This window comes from Rhinolophus sinicus, linkage group LG05 (assembly GCF_036562045.2).
Source record: "Rhinolophus sinicus isolate RSC01 linkage group LG05, ASM3656204v1, whole genome shotgun sequence".
Taxonomy (NCBI): domain Eukaryota; kingdom Metazoa; phylum Chordata; class Mammalia; order Chiroptera; family Rhinolophidae; genus Rhinolophus; species Rhinolophus sinicus.
The window spans coordinates 182,619,389-182,645,788 of NC_133755.1; the positions used below are offsets into that span (position 1 = coordinate 182,619,389).

At 52.0% G+C, this 26,400-nt stretch overlaps 1 protein-coding gene across 5 annotated transcripts in view; it reads right to left on the reverse strand.

Annotated features, from left to right (window-relative positions):
- Nucleotides 1-21,587, reverse strand: part of UNC93A (unc-93 homolog A) — a 34,670-nt gene extending 13,083 nt beyond the window's left edge. Inside the window, exons 1-7 of one of the 5 annotated variants that reach the window (XM_074333828.1) lie at nt 17,825-17,949; nt 16,787-16,949; nt 13,335-13,472; nt 8,534-8,715; nt 7,583-7,812; nt 6,427-6,552; nt 1,184-1,398 (exon numbers count right to left, since the gene is read on the reverse strand). In XM_074333828.1, the coding sequence (XP_074189929.1) occupies nt 1,184-1,398; nt 6,427-6,552; nt 7,583-7,812; nt 8,534-8,715; nt 13,335-13,421 (840 nt within the window). In that variant the 5' untranslated portion in view covers nt 13,422-13,472; nt 16,787-16,949; nt 17,825-17,949. Of the gene's footprint in view, nt 1-1,183; nt 1,399-6,426; nt 6,553-7,582; nt 7,813-8,533; nt 8,716-12,281; nt 12,473-13,334; nt 13,697-16,786; nt 16,950-17,824; nt 17,950-21,446 lie in introns of those variants that run through there. The other 4 variants (XM_074333826.1, XM_074333827.1, XM_074333829.1 and 1 more) reach the window with 4 other exon arrangements.
- Between the last annotated feature and the right edge of the window lie 4,813 nt (nt 21,588-26,400).

Below are 26,400 nucleotides of genomic sequence, written 5' to 3' on the forward strand. Positions count from 1 at the left end.
TGAGGTCACATGAGGGTGGTCAGCAACACGACCGATGGGAGGTGCCATGGCCAGACACCATGGGAGTGTGTGCTTATTTTGTCTTTACCTTTGGAGCCCTGAGATGCCCCATCCGACTGCCCTAGGAGAAGGGAGGCCGGAGAAAACCTAGGACGCCAGGTACTGCACACACCATACTTGTACCACAGACATTTGTGCTGTATCTGAAATTCCAACTTAGCGGGACCCTACTTCTTATCTTGCTGATTTGGCAAGTCTGCCTGGGAGGGAGAGTGGTGGGGACGAGGCAGGGAACGTTCCCTTCCTGGATAAGGAGGGCGACCCTCCGAGGGGTCCCCTGGGCTTGGCCCCAGCTCTCTCCACACACACATGGCCCAGTTCCCACCCAACACTTTCTGGAAAAAGGAATTTCAACTCTCTAAAGTCCCCATTTGTGACATCGCTTCTATGACATTCCAGAAGGTTCTTTAGGACAGTATACCACCTGGGCAGGGGAGCTAGAGAGACACAAACTAAGTGACAGGTCCACGAGGGAAGGTGGCTGTGAGTTCCAATTGTGTCCACCCCAAGGGATAAGGGTCACTCTGCCTGCCTGTCCAGTGTTGCCACACTGCTCACCGCCACCAAAGAGGGCGTCCACCTATCCACAAAGGGGGCATCTAGGGAAAGAGGGTGATCTGAGCAGACAGGGTGACAAGGCCTGAGAGCCACATCCATTTCTAGATGGTGAGGCATAGTTTAAAAACTAGAGTGATAAGGAATATCAGCGTTATTGTGGATTTCATGTTTTCCCTGTATTTTTTTACTCTAAAATAAGGACCTGAGGGAGATGCAAGTAAGCACTACACAAATGGATGTCATATGTAATGACTCACGAATAGCTTTGGTCCTTTCCCCCGAAGGTACATCTCAAGACAGAAAGGTCCCCTTCCAAGCTCAGGGGGGTGGAAGTCACCTAGACGGTGACATCCTGAGCAATAAACTCAGCTACCCTAGTGCCAAGAAGGACCTAGCACAGCACCAAGAGCCCTGTTCCCTCGGCCGGACTCAGGTGGGTGGCCCTGTGATACCCAGTCATCCCTTCAGTTACAAACACAGCTTGGTGCAATAGCCACACCACGTTCTGTGAGTGTGGCTTTTTGCTTTCTCTCGCTCCCCCATGGACTCGCCCGCCAGGTCATACCCTCGTGTAGTCGCCTGCCAAGAAGGCCTGTTCGAATCCACTGTACATTGGTAGCAGCACGAGGAAACGCAGGCGTTTGTCTCTAAAAAGCTTGAAAGTCGACAGTAAGGTGGACCAAAATGATGAAGGTTTCTTCTCTCCTTCACTTCTCTGCTGATTGTCTCTTACGGGTTCGAGAAAGAACGCTACCAGCAGGACCGCCAGGACGCCACTCCCTGAGAGGCAAACAAGAGACAAATGCTACTGTTAAGGGACCCAGGGCCACCAGCCCCTGGCACAGGCGGATTCAGTCACTTCTTCCCTCTCTGGAGGTGCAGGGCCAACTGCAAACCCTGATGGAAGATCAGAGCGCACAGGCCCAGCCTGACAAAGCCATTTGGAGTCTTACACACGCTACCTTGACCGCACACGTGTCGGTTCTGTGATTAACTTGTGACTGTCAAGCTCTCACAGGAGACCTGTCACCCTAGGTCTGTATTGTCTTCAGTGGCATAAAGTACAAAAACTTGAAGAGACCCCTGGATGTCCTCAGCACCCTTAGCCATCAAATATTGTCTCGTCCTAACACTCAAGCCATTTCTACCAGCAGCCAGTGCCCCTTCTCAGGACGGAGTCCCAGGAGGTTACCGTCTGCTCCACACTTATCCCAAATCTACTTGTCTAGACGTCGTGCAGGAGGAACAGCTCACACGCACCGTGGTCTGTCCCCTGCCTGGGAGCGCGTGCACTGCCTTGCTGTGCTGAGACGGGGAGGTGCCCCAGAGAAATGGCCGAGAGCAAAAACAGGGGTGGGACTGTGTGTCTGTTGTGCCACCATTGTGTTTAATAAGGCATGGAGGACATGAAAACATATTTCTTTATATGCTCATCAAATACATCTAAGAATGAAAGAAGACATAGTTGCCTGTGGGTGCAGGAGAACTGGGTGGTGAGACATGGCCGTGACAGGGGCCTGGTCCTTTTTACAATGTTTGCATTTTGAACCATATGAATGGGCTATCTACACACACACACACACACACACACACACACACACAGAAAATGAAAGAAAATGACTCAGTTTCCCCCGGGAGGGGACATCCTCCCATAACTCCAGGACAATGACAAAACGGCTTTGTCTACAGCAGCCCTTCATTAGTAGAAACACCTCCCTTTCTCTAGGTCAAAAACCAATGTTTGTGTAGCCTTGGTTTTTTTCTTTACATGACAACCTTTTTGCTCCCTCCCTGACTTTAATAGCTTTGTGGTATCTTTATACCTCCACTGCTTTTCTTCCGTCTGGCCGTGGTAATTATGCACAGTGCTTGGGAGTCACAGATCAACTCAAGAGCAGAGACCGTCTTCCTTCCCCTGCTGGTTTGGACCAGAAGCTTTCAGAACAGGCTTTAGTCACTTATTCCTACCTGGCCCTACCACAGTGTGGGTCTGTCATCCTTTAACGACGATTTGAGTTGCTTTATCTCTTTACTTTGTCTTGCGCACCTCATCTACCATATTTTCTACCTCTTATAGCCAGCAGGTACCTTCCTGCAGCCCTTGACCGCCGGCTCGCCACCTCATGACGGCACAGCCGGCTGAGCATGACTGAAACCGTGAGGTTTACAGTCAGAACTCTCCCCAATTGTTTGCAGAAATGGTAAAACCAGTCTTGCACCCATCTCAGAAAACTATGCTGTGAATACATTTCCACCCAGAGAAGCACTAATGTACTTCTAAGCTTTATTTCTGTAAACATAACCCCTCCCCCCACTTCAACATTTTAATAAAGTTTGTTAAACAGCGTGTGACAGCGCGCAGAGCTCATCCCACCAAACCGTGAAGCCAGGTCACCATGCCTGGGCACGGGGCCCTCTTCCAAACCAACTCATCAACTGACTGCGTGTAGTCACGTGAAAAAGGCATCTCCGTGGTCCACTCACTGGCCTCAGCTCCTTCTGCACAGTCTCACCTTGTGGGTTCTGCCTGCCTCACTAGGACCCTCCCCTCCCAGCCCCAGGGACAAGTGCCACGCAGGCGCCTGTGAGACGGGTCATGGGTGCAGAAGCCGCATGTTTACTAGGAAATATGTGTGTGTGCAGAGCTGCCCTGGGACCCAGAGCCTCCCGGGGCGTGAGTTGGGAAACTGCTGGCGTTGCACAACTAACGTGCTGTATTCTGAAGAGAAGGGCTTTGCAAGACACCTCTTTATGAGGACGAAGCTCAGAAATCCAGGAAAATCACTCCAGGGAGATGGTGTTCTGTCTCCTTTAGTCCATTTTTCTCCTTTGTTGTTTTTCTTTTGTGTTTATGGTAATGTGGCTTTGCTTAAAGGAAAGAGACATATAAGATCCTGTAAGAAAGGCTGGATTCAAATGCTAAGAGACACCCCCTCCATGTTACACATGCACAATGTGTGTCTCACGTAAACCTCGGACATCAGCTCCCTCGGGCTGCAGGACTCTCTGCACCAGGCACTGTGTGCAGCGTGCAGGTGGGACTTGGGCTGCTGCCAGACTACGTGCAAAGGGGACTCCAGGGCACCTGCTGGGTGGGGAAGCACACAGAGAGCCTGGCGTTGAGGAGAGAATGTAACAAAGGGCCTGCAGTGCAGACTATCTCCTTGCCATGGCCCGGGCTGTCCCGTGAGAACGGGGTCAGCAAACTCCAGTCTGCGGGCCACATCCTGCTCTGCACCTGCTTTTTAACTAGAGTTTCACTGGCACACAGCCGTGGTCACTCGTGTACACGTCTGTGTCTTCTCCATGGCAAAGAAAGCACTGAATAGTAAGCAGACCATACGGTCCTCAGGCCTAAATATTTACTATCTGGCCCGTTACGGAAACAGCTCGCCACCACTGCTCAGAGCATCACGGCTCACAGAGGGGAGGTCTCATGCCGGGGACTGCATGGCCAGAATGACAGAGCCAGGATGAGACACGTGGGCCTGGAATCGGCCAGTAACTTCCATGAGGCCCTGGCCTGTCTGCTGGGGGCGTGGGGGGAAAATGTCAAGAGGGCACCAGCTGGGCTGACTCCCGTTCCCCTCACCACATTGATGGGACACCGGGACCTGCTGGGAAAACACTCAAGCAGCTCCAGTCTGCAGAAGCCTTAGAGGCAGTGGGAGCCCAGCAGGCCTCCTTTCCACGGGTTCCCTTCCCACCTCCCACTCACTTCTCAGACCACTCCGCTCTGGCCCGGCACCCCAGCCTGACCACATTGCTCTCTCAGTGGGTGTCCATGCCTCTTGATGTGGACCTCACTGCCCGAGAGTCCCGGGAGCCTTTGTCCCTTGTGACCATCTTAGCCCCCCGAGCCCCACTGCTGCTGCAACCTGGGGTGTCCCCCAGGACCTCTGGCTTTGTGATCCACCTTCCTCAAAGGCTCCCACCCTCCACCAGGCTGTCAGCGTGGGTCACCCAGTTCCAGGCTGCACGCACCTCCTCCCTAAGAATCTCATCTTAGGGAATTTCTTTCCCTAAGAATCTTGCTGCTCCCGAGGTTTCAGCCATCACCTAAAGAGCTGCTCCCAGCTGCTAGCGGCTCTCCAGTCCGCGGCCTGAGCCCACCACTCCTAACGGCCAGCCTAGTGGGCACCCTGCAGCTGTGCGGACACATCGGGGGAGCGCGTCCGAAACTGCGCGAATTCTTCTTTCGCCCTCAGGGTTGTTTGGCCCTTCCTCTCCCACATCCTGAGTGCACTCCGTGGAAAAGCCCTGTTGGTCTTTGCCCTAAACTCTCCTGATCTCCCTGTCCACTTGCTCGGCCACTGTCCTTCTTCTTCGTTCCTCTGTGGGTCACTGTACTTGCCCCTAACTGGACTCTGCCCACCGTCTTTCCACACTTCCTAGTTATGCTGACACTAGATTGTATCTAGGGAACGAACCTGTGCATGTCCAGACCCTTTGGCACAGCAGCAAGCCCTGTCCCAATGGGCCGCAGCTAGCCGCCCCCACTTCCGGCTTCTCTGCCCCTGATCACAGCCATGCCAACCCCTCGTCTCTGCCTTCAGTGCCCTTCTCTGCTCGGGTACCAACTCCTCATCAATGCGGCCCTAAAACCCAATTTCCCAAGAAGATGTAACTACATGCCAACTGGGAACTTTGTTCAAAGCACTTGTATCCAATTTTGGTTAGTTGAATGTGCAGGACTAAGCTTACTGAAGGCGAGGTTCTTGTCTTGCTAGGTTTGGGGCCTTAGCAGGTCTAGTGCACTGCTTAGCACACACTAAGCTCACTCTGCTTTGTCACCATCCAGTGACTGTTTTACAGGGGCTCACTCAGCGCCTCCGGTTTGGAGATAGTTTCAAAACAGATCTGAGGATTGGTGGCATCTTATCATGTCGCCTTAGAGACACTCCGACAGTGCATGCGGCCTTTCTAACCTTTAATGCCCAGCAGAATCCTGGCTGCCGTCCCACCAGATCGACATGCATCAGACCCTTGAGTCTTAAGAAGGAAACATTCCAAGACCTTTATGAATTCCAAATTCAAGAATGACGAAGAAATAGATGTAAATTCCCTTCAAAATGGTAAAAACAAACAAACGAAAAAGCTTTCAAGGTATTCCCTTCGAAATAGTAATACATCTATGACTGCAGAGTGAAGTCACTTAGAAAAGAGGTGACATAAACTTTTCCCATGAAGAGGCACTTCTAAGGATTAGAATCATTACACAATTACCTTCCTCCGGGCAACCATCAGCTACACTGTGACCAGTAAATGACATCCCTGAGGCCTCATTCATCCCGGGTGATGGGGGCAGGAGAAACCCGCGCCCCACACTAGCCTGTCAGGAGGAGCTGCTCAAATATATTCCTCAGAAAATGATGACAATTTATAGGGATTTTGGATTTCCACAGTCACTTGGACGTAGGTGAAACAGACCACCCACCAGTGCCGTGTTCTACCATGTTCCACCATGGTGGCCATCAGCCCCACTGGGCCGTGGAGCACCTGCAATGTGGCTGTCACACTTAACAACAGTATTTTCAATTTACTTGATTAAAATTTAAATAAGCACACGTGGCTAATGGCTGCTGTGGTGGACTGTACCAAGGTACCGCGACCCCATCACCACAGGAAACCATGAAGCAGCACTGTCGGCCGTATTCGACTCTGTGTGAAAATCCCTGAGAGCGGTCCCGCGGAACACACCCGTGGGAGGTCATTTATACTCTGGGGAGAGCGTCTTTTCCGACACAGGAAGGAGTTGGATCTGGCTTCTGCTGGGGCTTGGCCCGGAGCCGCGGCGCACACTCATACCTGTGTAAATGCCCAGCAGGGTGTAGATGAGCTCCTGGGACGGCCGCTGAGTGCCGTTGGTGGGCACCGTGGCCATCAGGCAGTCACTGGCCCCACAGGACAGGAGCTGCTCCTCAGGGATGGCACCTGTGAAGAGAGAGCAAGCAGGTGACGTGAGAACGCAGGTGTTGGACAGGACATGGGACACGAGGAACGGCAGGAGTGTGGACACGCCCAGGGCCAGGAACATAACTCCATGTCACAGAACATGGTTTGTTTGACCAAGTGTCTCAAAATACATTTCCCTTAAGGCACATGTGTATACGAGTAATTTTAAGACACTCTGGACAAATGTGCAATAAATGTTGGGGACTTGTTATATTACTTTCTTGGACATAAATGAAAATTTTCAACATTCAAAGAGTTAATTAAGAAGAAACAAAGTGTGAATCTTTCTGATTCACCTATATCTATTTCCATGACCTTGGGCAGGTTATTTCATACCTTTTCTAAAAGGTTGTTTCCTTGTCTGTTAAAAGATAAAATTTGAACTATCACATCATATGAGAGAAAAGGGAAGAAGGGCTTTGATTACAGTTTACATGGGATGGCAGGATGGAGGCCCAGGATTAGGAGACACTGTAACGGACAGGAGAGGTAGGACTCTCCCCTCTCCACCCCCATAAAAGTCTCCTGTGAGAATTGAAGAGATCTGTATCCTCTGCCTTTGGTTGGAACCCTCAGACATCAAAGGTGCAGGCTTTATACCCATGTCTGGGCCAACTCAGGTAAAAACAGATGCTTTAAAACGTCAGTCATCAAATGTTCAAATCAGTTAAGGAATAAATGGTCTTATGTGTAACATTGAAAACACTAGTCAGTAGATCAATTCAGAGGGAAAGGAAATCAGTCAACCCCGTTCTTACACAGCCTAAAAGATAGGGCTCACTCCACGAGCCCAAGGTCCACTGGCAGCGACCAGAATGGCAGGGCACCTGGGGATGCAATGGACGCTCAGGCCCACCCACATGTGGGGAAGAGGCTGAGGCCCAGGCCAGCTGGGAACCACATCGTTTGGGCCTCGTGTGTCCACCTGCTCAAGCCATGGAATGAAGACGTGGGATGTCCATGGGATTGGGGACCCTCAGCGGTCATCACCGAGCCTTGTTCCTTGTACCTTGCGTGGGAGTCTGGCCAAACACCAGAGATGAGATGAGGTTGCCCCACACACCAGACGACTGGAATATGAGGAAGAACATGCCGAAATAATGGTTCACCACGTCCTTGCCAGCTTTTCCTGCCTTCTTGGCGTGCGTGCTTCCCATGATGGTGAGGTAGGTGGAGTGAGCCGACCAGAGCGGGGCGGCCCCGAGTCCCAGCAGGACCGACGTGGGGATCAGAGTGTACCTGTGGAGAGGAGTGCAGACATGCGGGGCCTGGGTCCCCTCGGTCCTTACCTCGGGGGAGAAGGGCAGTCACGAGGGGCGCACTGTCAGCACGATGACATTTGTGGATGGGTTACATGGATGCAGTCACCATGAGACCCAGTATAAATGCACAAATTCAGTGCCTTTTCTGGTTCAGGCTCGTCTGTAAGCATGAACTGCAGAGCTGGTGAAGTGCCACGGGCTGATGACAAATAAGGATGGCAGTTTTTAGGTGCTTCTAACAGCTTTGCATTTAAACATCACTGATTGATATGGATTGATTTTTGCCCTCCTCAATGAGGGTTCTGCATGAAAACTCTATGGCAACCAGAAAAAGAAGACTGTGAAGCCATGGTAATCAGTCAGTGTCCTGGGTAACAAGGGGGTGTCTCGGGTTCTTCGGACATCTTAGGTTCTCCCCTACATTCATCCCTGGGGCCACAAAGGTACCCTGGTGCGGAGAGGGAGCCTGGCACCAGCCTTAGGACGGGTCGGCAGGGGGCGGTGTGCCAGTGGAGGGGACGGAGCCACCCAATTGTCCTGACCCAGGAGCTGAGAGAGGGTTTCAGGACGCAGAGCTCATTTTAAGGCGGAGGCAGTGGGCGGGCAGGGGGTGAGGGAACGCGTGTGCCAGCTGCGTGTCCCGAGCGTCTAGCCCTCCCTGGACCCGGGTGCCCGGGGCCGCGAGCTGCGGGGAGTACCAGCTGGCGTAGAAGTTGCCCAGGGAGAAGGTCACGTAGCAGCTCATCGAGAGGACGATGGTCCACTTGCAGCCCAGCGTCCTGATGAGCAGCGGCGGCAGGAACATGGAGGACAGCAGCATGGCGCCATACAGGGTGCTGAGCACCGTCACCCCCAGGCCCTCCTCACTGTACAGGCTGCTCTGTGGGGACAAGGCAGCCCAGGTCAGGGGCCAGGGCCACAGGCAGACGGCTCTGCTCCCCGCATGCCCCAGCCAGCTCAGCGGGCTTTCCGGAGGTGGCCTCTTCCCCTGCGGGAGCAAACTGTTGGGGATGCTGAAAAAAGTGAGTCAAACGCTTCTACACCAGGTGGAAGCAAGGCCGATGGGGCGGGGTGGGACCCTCTGTGCCACCTGCTGCATCTATAGGACGAGGCTGCTGGACCATGAGTGTCCCTATGTCCTCAGGCCCCTCAGGACGGGACAGGGCAGTCAGAGGCAGCCGGCCAGCCTTCTGGTTCACACTGTACCCCGGAGCTCACTGCTGCCTCCTGGCTCACACTGTACCCCGGAGCTCACTGCTGTCTCCTGGCTCACACTGTACCCCGGAGCTCACTGCTGCCTCCTGGCTCACACTGTACCCCGGAGCTCACTGCTGCCTCCTGGCTCACACTGTACCCCGGAGCTCACTGCTGCCTGTTTTTGTCATTTTTCACTTGAGACCTAGCAGCTGGGTATGGTGACCAAAAGATTACATAGGTCACTAGACCCAGCTTGGCCAAGGCAGTCGCAGGGGTGAAGTGTGGCTTTTGCTGTGAAAGAAAAATCAGCATAATTGTTTCTTTTTATTACCCTTGTAAGAGGAAAGAGGATGAGGTAGAAGAGGAGGGGAAGGAAGAGGACGGAAGACAGCAGGCAGGAAGGGAAGGAGCGGGAGGGGAGCAGAGGGGAGAGGGCGTTCCCACGGACAGCGTGTCTTCCTGTCTTGTGCTCCAGGTAACTGGCCATACCCCAGAGGAGAAAAATCGTCTGGCACAGGGGTTCTCCTTGCAGAGCCAAGGCCAAATCACACATAAGCACCTTCCCCGAGTGCTGACAAGCAGACCCTGGAATGACAGCGTTCATTTTCCTTCTGCTTATGGCCTGGCCGGGAGACGGCATTCCCATCCTCGTGGAACAGGTGAAGGATTTACTGAACGCCTCGTAGCATCACAGGCCCAGCCAGGGAGTCCAGGTGACCGCCCTGTGCCTGCACTGTAACAGTGCCTCCTACCTGGTCCCCCATGCGACGGGATCGCAGCAAAGGGTCCTACAGCGGCCAGGGGCAGCCCTGGAACACCCCTGGGCATCCTCCTCCTGCCCACTGGGCCCCCAAGCCCCTCGGCGGCGCTCTGACCAGCATGGCACCCAACCCCCGGGTTTTCTCCTCCTTCCCTCTTCCAGACACCTCCAGCCCCAAACAAGCTCTGACCATTCTTGTTCTCTTTCCAAAGGTGCCGTCAGGGGTCTCCAAGGCCCTCCCTGAAAAGCGCCACCCGAGCCTACAGCTCTCCGCTTTGACACTGAGTTAACATTTCTCTCTGGACAGCCCCTGGCCTCTAGCGCACACCACCTGGTGTCCCTCACGTCCACCCCAGCCTTCCCAATGCCTTGCCTAAAGGCACTGGAGCCAGAATTTAATAATATGTGTTGATTCATTTAAACTGAAAGTATTACAAGAACATCCTGGAACATTCTGAAGTCTGGTTGGAAGATGAGAGCTGAGAACTGCGCTCTGAGGTGGGGGCCATCTGGAAACTTCTGTTTATAAAACTCTAGCTGCCAAGAACAGGAGAAAATCAGTTCGGCCTCAGCCTTTTGTGTCCTTGACACTTGTGTGTTAGATTCTCATGTATTAATGAGCTCACCATGTTGTGTGCTAACGAGAAGCTCAGCACTCTCTGCACAAAAGTTCCTTTCCCACCCACAGAGCTGCTGCACGTCAACAAGCTCTATCTGTCACTTGTCACTTATAATCGCACATGATTGCAAACCACTGTCAATATCCAAAGTGGGCACCAAATTTTAAAAGCAAATTTCTTTTCTATGTGAACGACCACTTTCAAACACCCGTATCTGCTTGTGTGAGGAGAGCCAACCCACAAAATACACACGTGGAGATACGCACACATGCACGTAGAATTTGTGAAGCCTGCTTGCGTAAACAGACATTCGCTCAACGCCTGCAACGCAGATTCTTCAGCAGTTACTGGGGGAGGCTCTCTGCGTGGCTTCAGTGACACAAAAAATGCAATAGCCACCGCCCTCCAGGAGTGGATGGTGACAGGAGCTGACAGGTGTCTGTAACACCAGAAGCAGGCCACTGCAATGGGGCTGTGAGTCCTGGGGGTGCGGTGGGGGTGGAGCTCAGGGGCTGGTTCCCAGAAGGCTGCTAATGTCAGCCTAGGACAATCAGGGAGACCTTCTAGAAGGAGTGAAGGCCACATGAGAACCAGACTAGGAGGAGGTGACGTGGGAAAGAGCAGGAGGGGCAGACGGGGGGAGATGTTTGGGGGCTGCGTTTGCACAAGCCTGTCCTGGGATGAGACAGCAGGGAATGCGTGATGCTTCCGGTGGGATGAGCCGGCCAGACCGGACCCTGGGGTGCCCTGGACTCCACCCCGGGAAACTGGATTGGGTCTTTAAGCTCATGGAGAGCCCCTGAAGGGAGTTCAGCTGACTAACACACCTTGCCCAGATTTAGGTTCCAGGGCACAGGGAAGGGGGAGAAGGCTGTGACATCCAAGCTGAGACCTCAATGATAAATAGGAGATCCACCGCCAAAAAGGTGGCGAGGCCAGCAGCTGCTGCGGTGGGAGGGGTGCAGGTGTGTGTCCAGGTCTGGGGTGGGCTCACCACTCTGGCTGGGGCCTGAGGAGGCTCACAACCACCTTTGCCGCCCCTTTGGGGTGTGACAATGAAGCCGACCCGATGAAAGCAGAAGGAAATGACAGAGGCAGGCCGGTCCCTCCAGTGTGGCTGGGACGTACTCCTTCCTAAAGTCACTTCTACCCACCTCACCCATTCTTTGGCCTGAGCCAGTTCTGACTGGCAGACATAGCACCACAGTTAAAACACATGTACGTGGTCTGGATGGGGGAGGGGGAAAGGAAAGAGGGCGGGGTTAGGGCTGGAAGGAGGGTGGTGAGTGGGTGGGTGGGACGGGCCATGTCAGACTCAGAGCTCTGCTTCCCTAATATGTCCCGTCTTCTGGGGCAGAGGGGGCCACACCAACGACAGCAGGTGCTCTACTCCCAAGAGCCCGAGCCGGCCACTAAGACCTGGTGCAAGGTGGGGCTCCCCTCAGCTGCACTGCTGTCCCCCAGCTGCTGCCACTGTTTCCTGAGTGAAGCTCCCACTGACCTGGGGGCAGAGGCAAATGTTGTCTGCCCACATTCATCTGTGGCCTCCCCCGCCCCCCTCCCCCCAGTCACAGCCTGATGGAGGGACCCCAGCAGCTTCTAAGGCTCTGGCCCCTCCCTGCCCTCCCCCTTCCTCTCTGCCTCCCTACCTTCCCTCCCTTCTTCCCACTCACTCTGGCTTCCAAGTCCAGAGGTCATTTGCTATAATTCCACCTAACAGCTGTCAGATGCCAGTAAGTGCTTCCTGAGAGTTCTGGCCCCACACAAGGTGGGGCAGGTGTGGTCTGCAGGGTTCCCTTCGTGGGGGCTCTCCATGGGGAAACATACCGGGGGCCCACACCCTCGTCAGGTCCTCCTTCCAGAAATCACCTGCTACATTAAGGTGAGCTCCATTCAGCACAACCAGACAGTGCTGGACACACAGACATGTCGCACAGTCAGGTTTCCGGAGGGGACAGCGCCTGGAGTCCTGACTGCACTCGCAGGAAAGGCCACTGCTTCCGGGAGGACCCGATGGTCAGAGTCAGTGTCGGCTACAATTTTGTTCTCTGTGGGCCTCACTGGAAACAAGAGCAAGTCAGGCTCCACTGCGGAGACACACACTCGAGAATTCAAGGTTGAATCTGAGCTTCTTGCCAACCTACACGTGCAGAGAGCTGGCGTCCCAGCCGCAAGGATGGGAAATTCGAGCCTCTGCCTTCCTGTCCTGCACCTTTGGTCCTGAACCCCAGGTTCAATACCAGGCACACGCAGGGGCCTGCTTCTTGTCTCTGATTGACAAACCATGTAAGACACTCAGGTGTCATGAGAAGCCCCAAAGATGTTTCAGGATGTGGCAGTTCCTGGGCCACAGCCCTGGGCCTGAACATGGGTCTTCTTCCCGACCCGCCTTTGGGGTTCCCAGAGGCTTTAGTCAGAGTTAAAGACCAGATTAAAATGTAACTGCCTGGGGAAGGTGTGGCAAGTCTGCTCCCAAGCACACGTGTCCGCTGCCACTGCCCTTTAGAGTGAGCCACGGAGGAGAGAATGCCACAGATGGTGAAACGCACAGACTGCTTGTCCCAGAATCTATATGGCCTTAGTGGAATCTGATGAATTCCCATTACTGCCCCTGACCACAAAGCCGCGGCACCAAATCAAAGAATTCACAATGATTCTTCTTGTGTTTTCACCCAGAGGCGAAGAATATCTTATCATATCACTAACCCATGACCAGCCCTTTGGTCCAAGGTTCAAACACACACTCGCTGTTATGTGCTCCCACTGGAACGGGGGTGGGGTCGGCACTGGGGGATGGACGGCATGTCAAAGCCTCTGCCTGTTTCAGAGGGTTTGGGGGCTGAGTTGCACAACAAGACCTTGGCGTCTGTGACCACAGGGACTCTTGGAGGCCAAGAGAGCATGACGCCTGTGCACACATACCTGCAAATTCTGCAGACCTCCGTAGGCAGTAAAGAGGAGCAGAAATCCAAGGGAAACCACAAGGACGTTCCTCAGGCTTCTGTCCATTGTGCTGATTACAGGCGCCCACCGTCCGTGGCCGTGCAGACTCGCGGTTCCCTAGAAGAAGGCAGTCAGGCCCAGGGATCAGTCCAAGAGGTGTCATCGCCTCCCGTCTGAGGTGGAGCGTTCGTCCCTAAGGCTGCCTGGAGCTCATGAACTCGGCTATCACCAATGCCATGAAGCCCCGGTGTCGTTATGCATCTAACTTTGCCGCTGTTCACAGGAACCAGTGTCCAACAGGCCAGAGGTTAGGACTCACCAGCTTGTACTCATGTGTGCTTTTTTCCCTGTTAATTTCCAGTAGATGTGGTCCTTGCAGTAAAGTGGTGATTTCACATTATAGACTACAATTATGCGTTACGTAATAGCACCTTTTTGCCCTGTCCTGTATGTATAATGGGCCCTCCCACATAAAGGGACATTGTCAATGGTGCAGGATGTGAAATGAACTTCAGACTCATAGACCCAAGTATAAATGGCAGCTTCAAGACACACAGTTCAACTTCTGGAAAGGCGGTCACGAGATTATAAGGCCCGAGGGCCAAAGTGTCAGCGCCTCCAGGACTCGGTGACTTCACAGCTCTGCACGAATTGACAAAGACACTCAAGTGTGGGGGGGCAGCGCTCTGACGCACGGCTCCCATTGTCCCCCAGCACTGCTGCCGTGGTGTCCTTAGGACTCCGGGGCCCGAGCCCCACAGGGCGCTGAGCTGCAGAAGGGCTCAGAGAGCCTGCCTTTCAGGCAGAGCAGTGGTGTCTGAGACAACTCTCTGTGCTGCCGGTCATACGCGGCTGTGAGCCCTGAAATGTGGCTCGTGCAATTCAGGAAATGAACTCATAACTGCGTTAATTTTCATTCAGCACAATTTCAGTTTAAATAGCTACGCGGGGCCACTGGCACGGCACTGGACTAGAGTTGCAAACCACTTAGTCTGTACCTCATAGCTAACACGCAAGCAAAACCGTTTGTTTTATCCACTTGTTGGTGAAAACTCGGTGTTTGAAGATGGTGCCCCAAGGTCTGTGAAGCCAGTGCTGTTCATCCAGTTGGGCTCAGTAAGACACACCTGACTGTGCTGGTACATGTGACACGTGGCGGGGGCACTGCTCACGGAAGCACGCCGCCCCATTGGAACAGCACGAGGAAGTCCTTGCCCTCGCAGCTCAACTTATTCTAATGAAAATGAATTTTCAGGAAAATAATGGTTTAGAGTGTTGACTGAGTGTGGGTTATCACTTACGTAGACGCGTGAGCAGCATGGTCTGGGAGAAGGTATGCTGACCACGGGGACACATGAGGTCTAGAGGGTCAAACCCTCATCCTGCTCTTCTTCGCTGGGGAACCTCAGGTGGATCGGAAAACTCTCTGAACCTCAGTCTCCTCTTGAAAAAGGAGGGTTGCAGAATTCAAGAGGCCAGTCACTGTGGAAGCCCCTGAGCAGCCCTGACACAGAGTACACCCCAGTTAATTGGCTAAGGTGACATTTTAACTCTCAGAGAAAATGCCAGCTGGAACAATATTTAAAAACGTATAATACGTAGTATATAACATGCACTTTTTCATACCAATCTTGTCATCAATTAATGAATCGACAACTGACTTCCTTTTCACTTTTCAGCAGTCCTTTAGTTCACTTTCTTTCTTTCTTTCTTTTTTTTTTGTAGCGCACTTCAATTCTGGCCTGTCTATAACTACCTACAAATGACTTATGTGCTGATACTAGAGACCTCCCTGAGGTTTTCTTCTGCTCCCCACTCTTCAGACTTACCAGAATGTTTATTTATTTATTTATTTTTAAGTTATTATATTTTTAATTCTCTTCCTCCCCCTCTTCCCCTCTGGCAAACATCAGCTGGTTCTCCGTATCAAAGGGTCTGTTCCATTTTGTTTTGCTTATTCATTTGTTTTGTTATTTTTAGATTCCACATATAAGTGAGATCATATGGTATTTGTTTTTCTCTGTCTGACTTATTTCACTTAGCATAATACCCTCTTGGTCCATCCATGTTGTTGCAAATGGTAAGATTTTATTCTTTTTTATGGGTAATATTCCATTGTATATATGTACCACATCTTTGTTACCCATTTGTCTATTGATAGGCACATAGATTGCTTCCATATCTTGGCTATTACTAGTAATGCTGAGATGAACATGGGGTACAGATTTCTTTTCAAACTAGTGTTTTTGTTTTCTTCAGATAACAAAAGTCCCTCTTTTGAAGGATTTTTAAATGACAGGTATTTTACAACCTCCCTTGTCTGTCTAGCGGGACAAAATGCTTCTTGTCAGAGGTGCCCACCAGCACTGACCCCAAGTTGTTAATGTGACAAGCACAGGTTTAGATGATGAGGTCGCCAATGTTTTCCTCGTAACCAAAGGAACCCAGACTCAGAAGCGACCCCGACCACTTCCACCTTCCTTCAGAAACGTGGTTGGGGTGGGGACAGGCTGGGAAACTCCAGACACTCGGAAGATGTGTGGACTTTTCCGCCAGTTTCAGCAAAGAGCAAACCTCAAATGGCTGAAGAGATGTAGGTCTGAATGACTCAGAAGAGACCATCATTTCACCCCGTAGAATTAACATCAATACCGTATCACTTCGCGGAAAACAGATGACGTTGTCGAACTGCCTGAGTTCTCATGATCACTCATTGGCTGTCAAAGCGAAAGGGGCAGTGGCGTGCGCACTGCAGAGAGTGAATGTTTAGAGGACACACCACTCTGGACAATGCGCGTGGTGCTTCCAGCCACTAGATGTCACTGTTCTGCTAGCACAGAGTTCTCCAAAGTGGAGCGGGGTTTGCGGGCTGTGAACCACATTTTAAATCAGTAAACTTCCCACTAAGAAGCGAAAGATTGCTCTTAATATAAGGGAGGTCTAATCGATGGTTTTCTCTTTTAAATAAAGTACTTTGTAGCAAATCAATATCAATGTTCTTGACATTTAAATCTGACCCCTTTGTTAATAAACGCGGCACCAAATATATTCAGATTTGTCCTATTCATTTATACTTTCATCTACATAAAGTTGAAAAAACATATATAAAGGGAATGGGAAAAATCATTGCCTAAGTTAGGAATTCTTACTTTTTGGAAATAAATGTGCTTGGTGCTTTTTTTTAAGCAATTTCTATTAGCACAATTCTGCCTTGAAAAAGTGTTTTCTCTCAGTGACTACTCCAACGCAGCTACAGCTGTGAGTCAGGGGGTGGCTGGGCTGTGACAGTGAGCCTGGCAAGACAGCCCTGAGGAGTCAGGTGGGGCTTCGGGATCCAGTGCTCCCTGGGCCGAGGCACTAGTGCAGAGCCCGTCAGGAAAGGCTGGGCATAAGGGCTGCTGGGGCAGCAACCGTCCTCAGGGCACGCTCACCTGAAGCGGGGCCCAGAGACAAAGTAGTCCAAACACTTTCCCTTCACAGTCTCACAAGGCGTGTCAGTCCTCTAAGCCCGGACAGATTCCGGGTCTTCACTGGTCTGTCCGCATGGCGACGCTGAGTGAGTCAGCGAGAGAAGCTACTTCACTCCCCAGGCTCCTATTCAGAGAGGATGGAGGCTGCTGGTTTAGGGCACACTCCTTCCTGCACGTGCACATGTTGCAGACGTGCGCGCACACACACACACACACACCCACACACACACCCCCTTTGTCCTCCAAATGCATAGCCCTTTTCCATTTCCCATGAACCTCTGCTGCCGTTGAGGTGGCCCCGACTTCCACCGCATCCCACTGACACCTGGTGGTGCTGCCTTGTGCCAGGTGTTGTTCTGGGCTGGGGCCACTGCACTCGTCTACACGTGAGCTCAGGACTCCTGTTCTCAGAGGCTTAGTGCCGACGGAGGCAGCAGACAGTACACAACTAAGCGCACAGAGAAGTCAAACAAATCGGACGATATGTGCTCTCCCCAAATCAAGCAGGTGATAAGCATGGGGAGGGTGGTCCCCCTTGGGGCGCACCCCCCACATCTCCGCAAAGGTAGAGGAGTGACACCCAGCCACCGACCCAGCTGCTCAGCGTCACGGATGCTGACCTAGGCAGACTCTCTGTGGACAGAAACTGAACATGCCAGTTCTGCAGCTCACGGAACGTCCGAGGGAACCCGCAGGTCGGAGCACGCATTTCTAACAGGGGGCCATTGAGCAGCTGAGGAAACAGGAACTGTAAAGTGGACAGCTGAGGGCACATTTGTCCACGACAACCAGATGAGGGCCAAACACTGTGACTGTGCTGGAATTTTCTACGGAGTTTTCAATCACTAATTTTGTGGACAGGCGAAACCACAGAAATGTAAAATTACCTTGGTAAAGCTCCAAAGACAATTCTGTGCCTTTGCTCTCCCAGTGCATAAACATCCATAAAATTTAAAATTTGCCCCCAAATTCAATAATACCACCCTCTGTAGATTTTACCTAGTTTTGTAGCCTCTTAGTTACAGTCACTATTGTGGCGCATGGCTTCTTAAATCTTGGAGCGTGTCAGACGTGGAGACGCTGTCCTCGTCTGCCGTTGTTTGCCAGGGAGGACGCCTGACTGTACAACTGAACACTGGGAATCATTGCGAAACACCTGTGTCACTTGAGCAAGTGGCCTGGCATGTTTGAAAATCACAGTCCCCAACAGCCACTTAGCTGCAGCTACGTAACTGTGGGAAAGATTCGCTGGAAGGTGCAGGAAACTGGACTGGAACAGTACTCGATGTGATTAAGTGAGGACATTTTTAAAAGACTTCTATTAGAAATTATCGCTTGGTTTTTGAATAAAAACAGCATGAGCTCATTTTAATGAAAACAATTATGCACATACATGTATGCACCTCTGAATATAAATGCATGTGTGTGCACACACATGCATATACGTGCATATGTACACCGACCTACAATGCGTCTGTGAGTAGGCTCACAGCAAACCCTTCTCTGGACAATGGAATCTGCGGGAGGAAGGGCCATGAGCATCTTCCTATGTGATGTGTCTGTAAACTATTGCCACATTTTTTAGAAAGAACATCTAATTAAAAAAAACGTTGTCGTGCGGGAGACCCTGCTCGCTGCGCCATTTGTCGTGCGGGGCGGCCTGCAGGGTCTCTGCTCCCGCTCCCCACAAGAGAACGCAGGATATGGTGAGGCCAAAAAGGAACACCCACAGAGCCATAGGTGGGGGAGTCATACCACTATATTCTCTCTGGCAGCACTATACTCTCACTGGAGGCTGGATCCACACTGTCCGCAAACCGCCATCCGCGCTTGCCAGCCCAGCCGCCATCTTCTTGCTAGCCCCCTTCTTCCTCTCTTCTTCTCTCCTCTCCTCCATAGCCGCAGCAGTTATATTAGCGGCTAATTGGCTAACTGGCTACAGCTGACGGCCAACCAGCCACAGCTGACGGCCATCTACTACCCGAGCCAGCACCTTTCCACATGAGGCCGAGAGCCTGGAAACTACTTTCTGGGGCTCTGCCCCCACACTCCACCCCTACAGGCTCTCGCCTCACAATCTACGCGACAAGCGTCTTCCGCGAGGGGACCTGTGCGAGGAGCCTGGGGGTGAATGCAATATCCTGGACACAGCCAGGCTCTCTGGGCACAGCCAGGGTTTCTCAGGGCACCACCAGTGCTTCTGGGCACGGCCAGACTTCCTGGACTTCTTAGGGTACCACCTGTCTTCCCGGACACAGCCAGGGTTTCTCAGGGCACCACCAGTACTCCTGGGCACTGCCAGACTTCCTGGACTTCTTAGGGTACCACCTGTCTTCCCGGACACAGCCAGGGTTTCTCAGGGCACCACCAGTACTCCTGGGCACAGCCAGACTTCCTGGACTTCTTAGGGTACCACCTGTCTTCCCGGACACAGCCAGGGTTTCTCAGGGCACCACCAGTACTCCTGGGCACAGCCAGACTTCCTGGACTTCTTAGGGTACCACCTGTCTTCCCGGACACAGCCAGGGTTTCTCAGGGCACCACCAGTACTCCTGGGCACAGCCAGACTTCCTGGACTTCTTAGGGTACCACCTGTCTTCCCGGACACAGCCAGGGTTTCTCAGGGCACCACCAGTACTTCTGGGCACGGCCAGACTTCCTGGACTTCTTAGGGTATCACTAGTTTCCCTGGGCACAGCTAGGATTTCTTAGGGCACTGCCACTCTCTGTGGGAACAGCCACACTTCCTGGACTCAGCCAGGGCTTTCAGGGCACTGCCACTCTCTCTGGGAACAGCCCGACTTCCTGGGCACAGCCAGGGTATCTTCAGGGCTCAGCCAGACTTCCTGGACTCAGCCAGGGCTCTCAGGGCACTGCCACTCTCTCTGTGCCTCTCAGGGTACCCTGCTGGAACAACAGCGACTCACAATCAAGGTGCTTACATATTCTCAATGGCGGCCAGTCAAGAGACAAAAGCAAATATCCCCCAGTTCCACTAACAACAGTTCCCAAACAAACAGTCAAGCGGTCCATTAAATTAGGGATGGAAGGCAATTCCCCATAGTCCATAGTCATTCACCAGGGCTGTCCTAGGGGTGAGGGATGACCTTGACCTCACCCTCATCTCCCACGGAGGACTCAGCAAGCGTTACCTCCTGGGACTATAAGTCCTGCATCCGGGCTGCCTGAGCAGGAACTTCCCGGCCCACAGGGCTGCAACGACCTTCGCTTTCTCCGGCCTGTGCTGGTTGGGGAACCGTCCACATCTTTCCACCTCTCCACGGGGCTCCATCTCTCCAGCAGCTGCATGGCTTTTCCTGTGCTGGTGGGAGAACCGTCCACGTCCTCCCACCCCTCCACGGGGGTCCAGCTCTCCGGCAGCTGCTCCTCCTGGTCTTCCAGAGACTCAGTGTTCATACACACAAACTGCTCCACCGTCCTTTGGAGAGCTTTGGCGGGCACCATACCCTGCTCGCTGCGCCATTTGTCATGCGGGAGACCCTGCTCGCTGCGCCATGTGTCATGCAGGGCGTCCGGCGGGGTCTCTGGTCCCGCTCCCCATACAAGAACGCAGGATATGGTGAGGCCAAAAAGGAACACCCACGGAGCCATAGGTAGGGGAGTCATACCACTATATTCTCTCTGGCGGCACTATACTCTCACTGGAGGCTGGATCCACACTGTCCGCAAACCGCCATCCACACTTGCCAGCCCAACCGCCATCTTCTTGCTAGCCCCCATTCTTTTCTCTCTTCTCTCTCTCCCTCTAGCGTAGCCACAGCAGTTATATTAGTGGCCAATGGCTCACTGGTTACAGCTGACGGCCAACTAGCCACAGCTGATGGCCATGCAATCACAGTTGATGACCATTTACTACCTGAGCCAGCACCTGTCTATGTGAGGCCAAGAGCCTGGAAACTACTTTCTGGGGCTCTGCCCCCACAAACGTGTTTCAAAGAAATAGACTTTTACAAAGAAATTTTGTTATAAAGATCTTGAAAGATTACACTCAAACTCCAACATATTTTTAGGCATCTTATTTTCATCACTAACCTGTTTCCACTCAGCTTTTCTTAACCCCACCCCCTCCACTCCCCCACACTCCCACGCTCGTGGTTTACAGAGCAAACACACAGCCATGCCCAGGCTTCAGGTGCCAAACGCCAGACACCACGAGAGCTGCGGCTGAGCCCTGCTCACAGCGTCCTGTGTTTCCAGGTGGACTGTCACTGTCCCTCCTCACCCCTGCCCGGCACACCCATGTAGGTCAGGTAGGGCACCGTCTGGGTACAGTGGTGCTGCCACCGTGATTCTGTTGCTACCGTGACACATTCCAGAACTGATTCCCTGTCTATGGTGAGCTGGGAAGACTCAAGAAATGTGGCTGGGGCGCTGGAGGACGCCTGGCAGACAGCTGTGCAGACAGCTGTTTGTGTTCAGGAATTACTCCCAGGGTTCTACTGTGCACTAGACACAGGCGACATGTGTAGTGAAAAAAACAGGGCCTTCCTGCAGCCTGGAATGCACGGCCAGGGACGCTCTCAGTGGCGGCCAGCATGACTGGACATTGCTCCCAGTCCCAAAGTCTCTGCTGCCCTCCCTCGGGGAGATGACCACATACCTGCTCATCTTAGTCGAGAAGCACGTCCTGGCCCTCTGTGACAGGGACAGGATGGCAGGAGCAAGGTAGGGAGTGCTCTCTCGCTCAGGTGAGGAGAAATCAGGCTGATGATGTTGTGAGGACAGAGTCCCAGAGAGCAGTTGCCAGGCTCTCAGCCTCACGTGGAAAGGTGCTGGCTCAAGAATTAGATGACCACCAGCTGTGACTAGTTGGCCATCAGCTGTAACCAGTTAGTCATTAGCCACTGATATAACTGCCGTGGCTAAACCAGCAAGCGCAGACTGCGGCTAGCAACTGCGGTTAGCAAGCGGATTACATTGCAGATTGTGTGGATCCTACTTCCTGTGTCTCACCCAGCCGCCAGCGAGACTGGGGTGCAGGAAGACCCCTCGTTGCGATACTGGCGGATGTTTGTTTTTGTGTCTCAACCAGCCCCCAGTGAGAATATAGTGGTATGAACCCCCTGTCTGTGGCTCCGTTTTTTTTTTTTTTGCCTCGCCTTGTCCTGTGGGGAGCGGGAGCTGAGTCCCTGCATTACAATGTGTTGTGAGAACTGGAAGGATTGTGACTCACAAGGGTCAGTAAGAGATCTGTGCTCACAGCATGTCCCAGGCAGGAGGGCTGGACCTCTGTGGTCTGGGTCCAGTCACCTTAAGCCACGTGTCCAGTGTTCCCAAGGCAGGGCACCCAGCTGGTGTATGCGGCTCAAGGTCTCCTGAATGGCCTTAAACAGCCAAGAATCACAGTGCATGCAGCTCTACCAAGGCCTCCTGAATCCCAGCGGCCTGCACCTGAGCTTGGGGACAGGGCTTTCCTGGAAGAATGCCCCCGGCCACAACTCGTTACCCAGTATCATTCCTAGCGCGTTCTCAGCGTGCATTCAGTCAGTGGCACGGAATTAACTGGTGTTCCCAGCCAAGCTCGGACACGTGAGCTCTTCCCCTGAAAGACAATGAAAGCCAGGACTGGGGGGAGCCTGCGTTGCCAGTCGGCTCTCCTCTTCCCCAGCCTGGGGGCTGTAACACTCTGGGATCAATTTTCTCGCTGCGTTCACACTGCAGGCCTTTTATCGTCTAAGAGCTCAGCGTCTTGACCCCTTTCTCAGCAGCTGTTTATTGAACACCTGCTTGGTGCGTCCACTGTGCTGATGGGCGTCCGGGAGCCACAAGCCTTGGTCCCCAGAATCCACAGCAGAAAACGTTATATAAAATTGAAAAATCGGTGGATAGAGTAGTGTTGTCCTGTGCTGCAGGAGGAGGTGTGTGAGGGGCTTGAAAATGTCAGCGCACGTCCCTATGACCCCTCCCGCCTCTGGGGCTTGAAGAGTCCAGGTTGGCTCTGTGGCCACCCAGGCCAGGACCTGGGGAGGGCCGGCGGCCACCACAGCCAGGTGTCCTGTGACCTGAGGGTGTCGTGTCCTGTGATTTGCAGTCTTCAGTAAATGTTGTGGATTTGGGAGAACAGTCAGACTCCTCCAACGTAAGAGCCTGGACTATAACCGCTAACATTCTGTGAGTTTCTGAGCCTGTAAAATCATTTTCTGAAGTGCCCTGGAGTCCAGAAAAGTCAAGTCATCCTTGAAAGGTTGGGAAATTGCTGTGTTTTTGGCCTCCTACGTTACGATTGATGTTGCTGGTTGGAAGTTCTCTGTTGGGTCCGTACTCTTACAACAACTGAGCAGTTACAGCTTCTCTTTCATCCTTATGAGGTCTCTGTTACCGAGCCTCTTTTTCTGCAGACCCGTGACTAAAGAATGACAGTTAAGGTGATGTGTGTGCTCGCAGGTGTACACGTGTATGTGTGCAAATGTGTGTGCTTGAGCGTGTGTGTGTGTGTGTGTGTATTGTGTGTGCATGAGTGTGTGTGAGTCTCAATTGGGGGGCTGTTCCTCTCCAGATGGTAGGCCATGAGGGGGTGACCATACTTCAGGGCTGGGCTTGTCCAGATGTACTTGCAACACACCTCCCCCTCCCCCCCACTTTCGTATAGGGATACACACCCTTCCCTGGGACTCGGGGAGCAAGGACCTCTGACTGTCAATGCCACAGCCCGGGAACATTCTATGCTGCTGTTCGCTGGCAGTGCTGAGCTTCTCCTGCGTCCCTGGTCCCAGATGGGAGCACGGTGCACTTATGATCCCGACCCCCCTACAGTGTTTTAGAAAATCTCCCTCTGTTGTGTCCCAGGAAATGTCTCACTACAAAGAGCCTCTCCGCACAGGACATAGATGAGAGTCCGTTCACACTCGTGAGCCCGTAACACTCACGGATGACCCCTGGTGCACCTGCAATGAGCCAGACCCAGCCCTTCTGCTCCCCATTCTTGGTCTCATGGTGGATTAGTGGTGATGGAGCCGTGTATCCCCCTGACACCAGCTGTGCGCAGACGGAGACATTTCTGATAAGTTCTGTGCCTCAGATACCCACCCATCCACAGCTCGTCTGCTCCTCCCCAGGAGTCCCCAAGGCCACCACCCTGCTGCCCATGACCTGCACGTCTGGGCTCTTCTGCTGCCAAGGTCAAGTGCAACCCATTTCCTGACCTTTGACCTCACACACGCATTTATGTTTGAATCTTACAGAAACACTGGTCATATGTTGACATGATTAAATACACCCCCCTGTTTCTTTCTGATGGCTGCATGGACCATGCGCCATATGGAAGGATCACGGTTTGCCCGGCAGCCAGCCCCTCATTCGCCACACGTAAGCGGCTTCTAGCTTCCTGCTGCTCCAAACAAAGCCACAGCAAACATACTGCATCTGTTTTGGAACACATGTTCTGGCTTTGGAGACGAAATCTATAGAACCAGGATTACGGAGTATACACTTGTTAAATTTCGACCTTAACCCATTTCCCCCACAAGGTTATGCTGACTGCGAATGCAGCACGGCGGTCCTGGTTCCCCAGCCCTCACACACCGTTATTATCAGTCACCTTAATTTTGCGTTCTGTTGGGTGGGAAGAGGTATCTAGTGGCTTTACTTTGCATTTCTTTAATTACAAGTGATACGGGGCATCATTTGCTGTGTTTTTACGTCATCTGTACTTCTCTTCCTATAAATTGGCTTTTCATATCACTCTTGTTATTTTATTAAGACTTTCTTATTAATGTCTAAATGTTCGCTCACTGTTTGTTAAGAAACTGGCACGCGAATACATTCAGGGTCCGTCTTCTCTCCCAGCCTGAAGTCCTCTGCCCTGTATCCCTGTTCATGGACAAACTGTGGGCATCTTGGTAACTCTGTCCACACCGGTGGCGGCAGGGAATTCCCGCCCTGCGTCCTTCACCCAGCTAACTTCATTCCTTCTCGAGAGATCTCCCTCAAAGGTGACTTCCTTCAGAAATCTTTCCTTGAATCCTCTCAGTCTTGGTGAAGCCCTGCCCTTGTCTGCACAGCACTTCCCAAACACCTCTATCCTGGAACCTACCACCATTTATTTTCTGAGTCTGTCTGCTGCACCGCCTCCTGCAAGGAGCTGTGCCTCCGTACAAAGACGAAGTGTGTTAGTGCAGCGCCACTCCATGGACGTGCACCGCTGGCTACTGAGGAAATAAACGGATATGAAGTCTGAAAGCATTCAGTGAATTCATCCGATAGTTCCACATGGAGTTTGCCTGACTGCTCACATTGGCTGATTGTAAATCAAGGAGGCAGTTGCCTTCAATAGTTTGCCACAATTTTCTGACCTTTATACCTACAAGTTATGACCGGAAGTTTTGAAAGCAAAACAAACCAAATCAGGCTGTGAACTGAAGTGGAAAAAGAAGGCCGAGGCAGAGAAGGAAGGTGTTTAAGTCATTTAAACATCTGCAAAAATTTAACTGAAGTCAGCCCAGAGGGCAGGTCTGAGCTGACTTCCTAAGGCTCCAGCGTCACCTCAGTGCAGTGGCTTTAATCTAGGACCCAGAGCTCTGTCTCATGGTGAACGGGGGCTCATATTCCACGTCTGTTTCCCTTCTTTCAAAGTAAATCTTTGTGGTTTGTGGTTGATTTTGTGACTGAAGGCGTTTGGTGCTTTATTTATTCAAAGATCAATGAGATGGTCGTTTCACAGGAACTGGATTAACCTTTGGGTCAATGGAGCTTCCCGACAAGACCCCCCACTCCCCTCCACTGTCCCAGGATGGAGCTCCTGCTGAAAGGAGAGTTCCCTGAGTGCCCATTCCAGGATTTGCAGATCTGGGTCAGCATCCTGGCTTCAGGGGACAACTGAGGCGGGATTGAAACAGACACCCACAGAATAGGCGGAAAGCAAACTGCTCGTCTGATAAGGTCCTAGTGTCAAGAGCATACAAATGTAATGGCTGTGTGTGATGTCAGAGGGGTAGTAGATTGGGGGAGGGGGTATCACTTTGTGAGGGGTGTAAATGTCTAACTATTACATTGTTTTATACACCTGACACTAAAAAAAGAAGAAGAAGAAGAAGAACTCTTACAGCTCAACAATAAAAAGAAAATTCCCCAACTGGAAAATAGACTTTTATCCAAAAAGACATTTACACCGATGGCCGTCAGCACATGACAAGATGGGCAGCGTCATTAGCCAGGGGCTCCAGCAAATAAAAACTGTCACACTTAAGAAAAAATGTATATTCTTTAAATTTTAATACAGAGTGACATATATGCATACACTCTATTTATCAGGTGAAGCTAGTTTAGTGTGCTTCTAAAATCATTCTGTATTTTTACTAGTTTTTCTCTGCAACTGTTATAATTGGGAGAAATAAGATTAAATTTGGCGCTATTGAGGTGGATTTGTCAATGACTCCCCAATAGAACCATAAGATTTGCTTTAAATATTTTAAAGCTTATTTCTTTACAAGTTTAGATTTGTTATAGCTTCTCATTGAATCAATCCTTACAATTATGTATTGACCCTATTTATTAATAATAATGCTCTTCTGATCCAATTATAATGATAAAGTTCTAAAAATCACTATTTGCTTAAT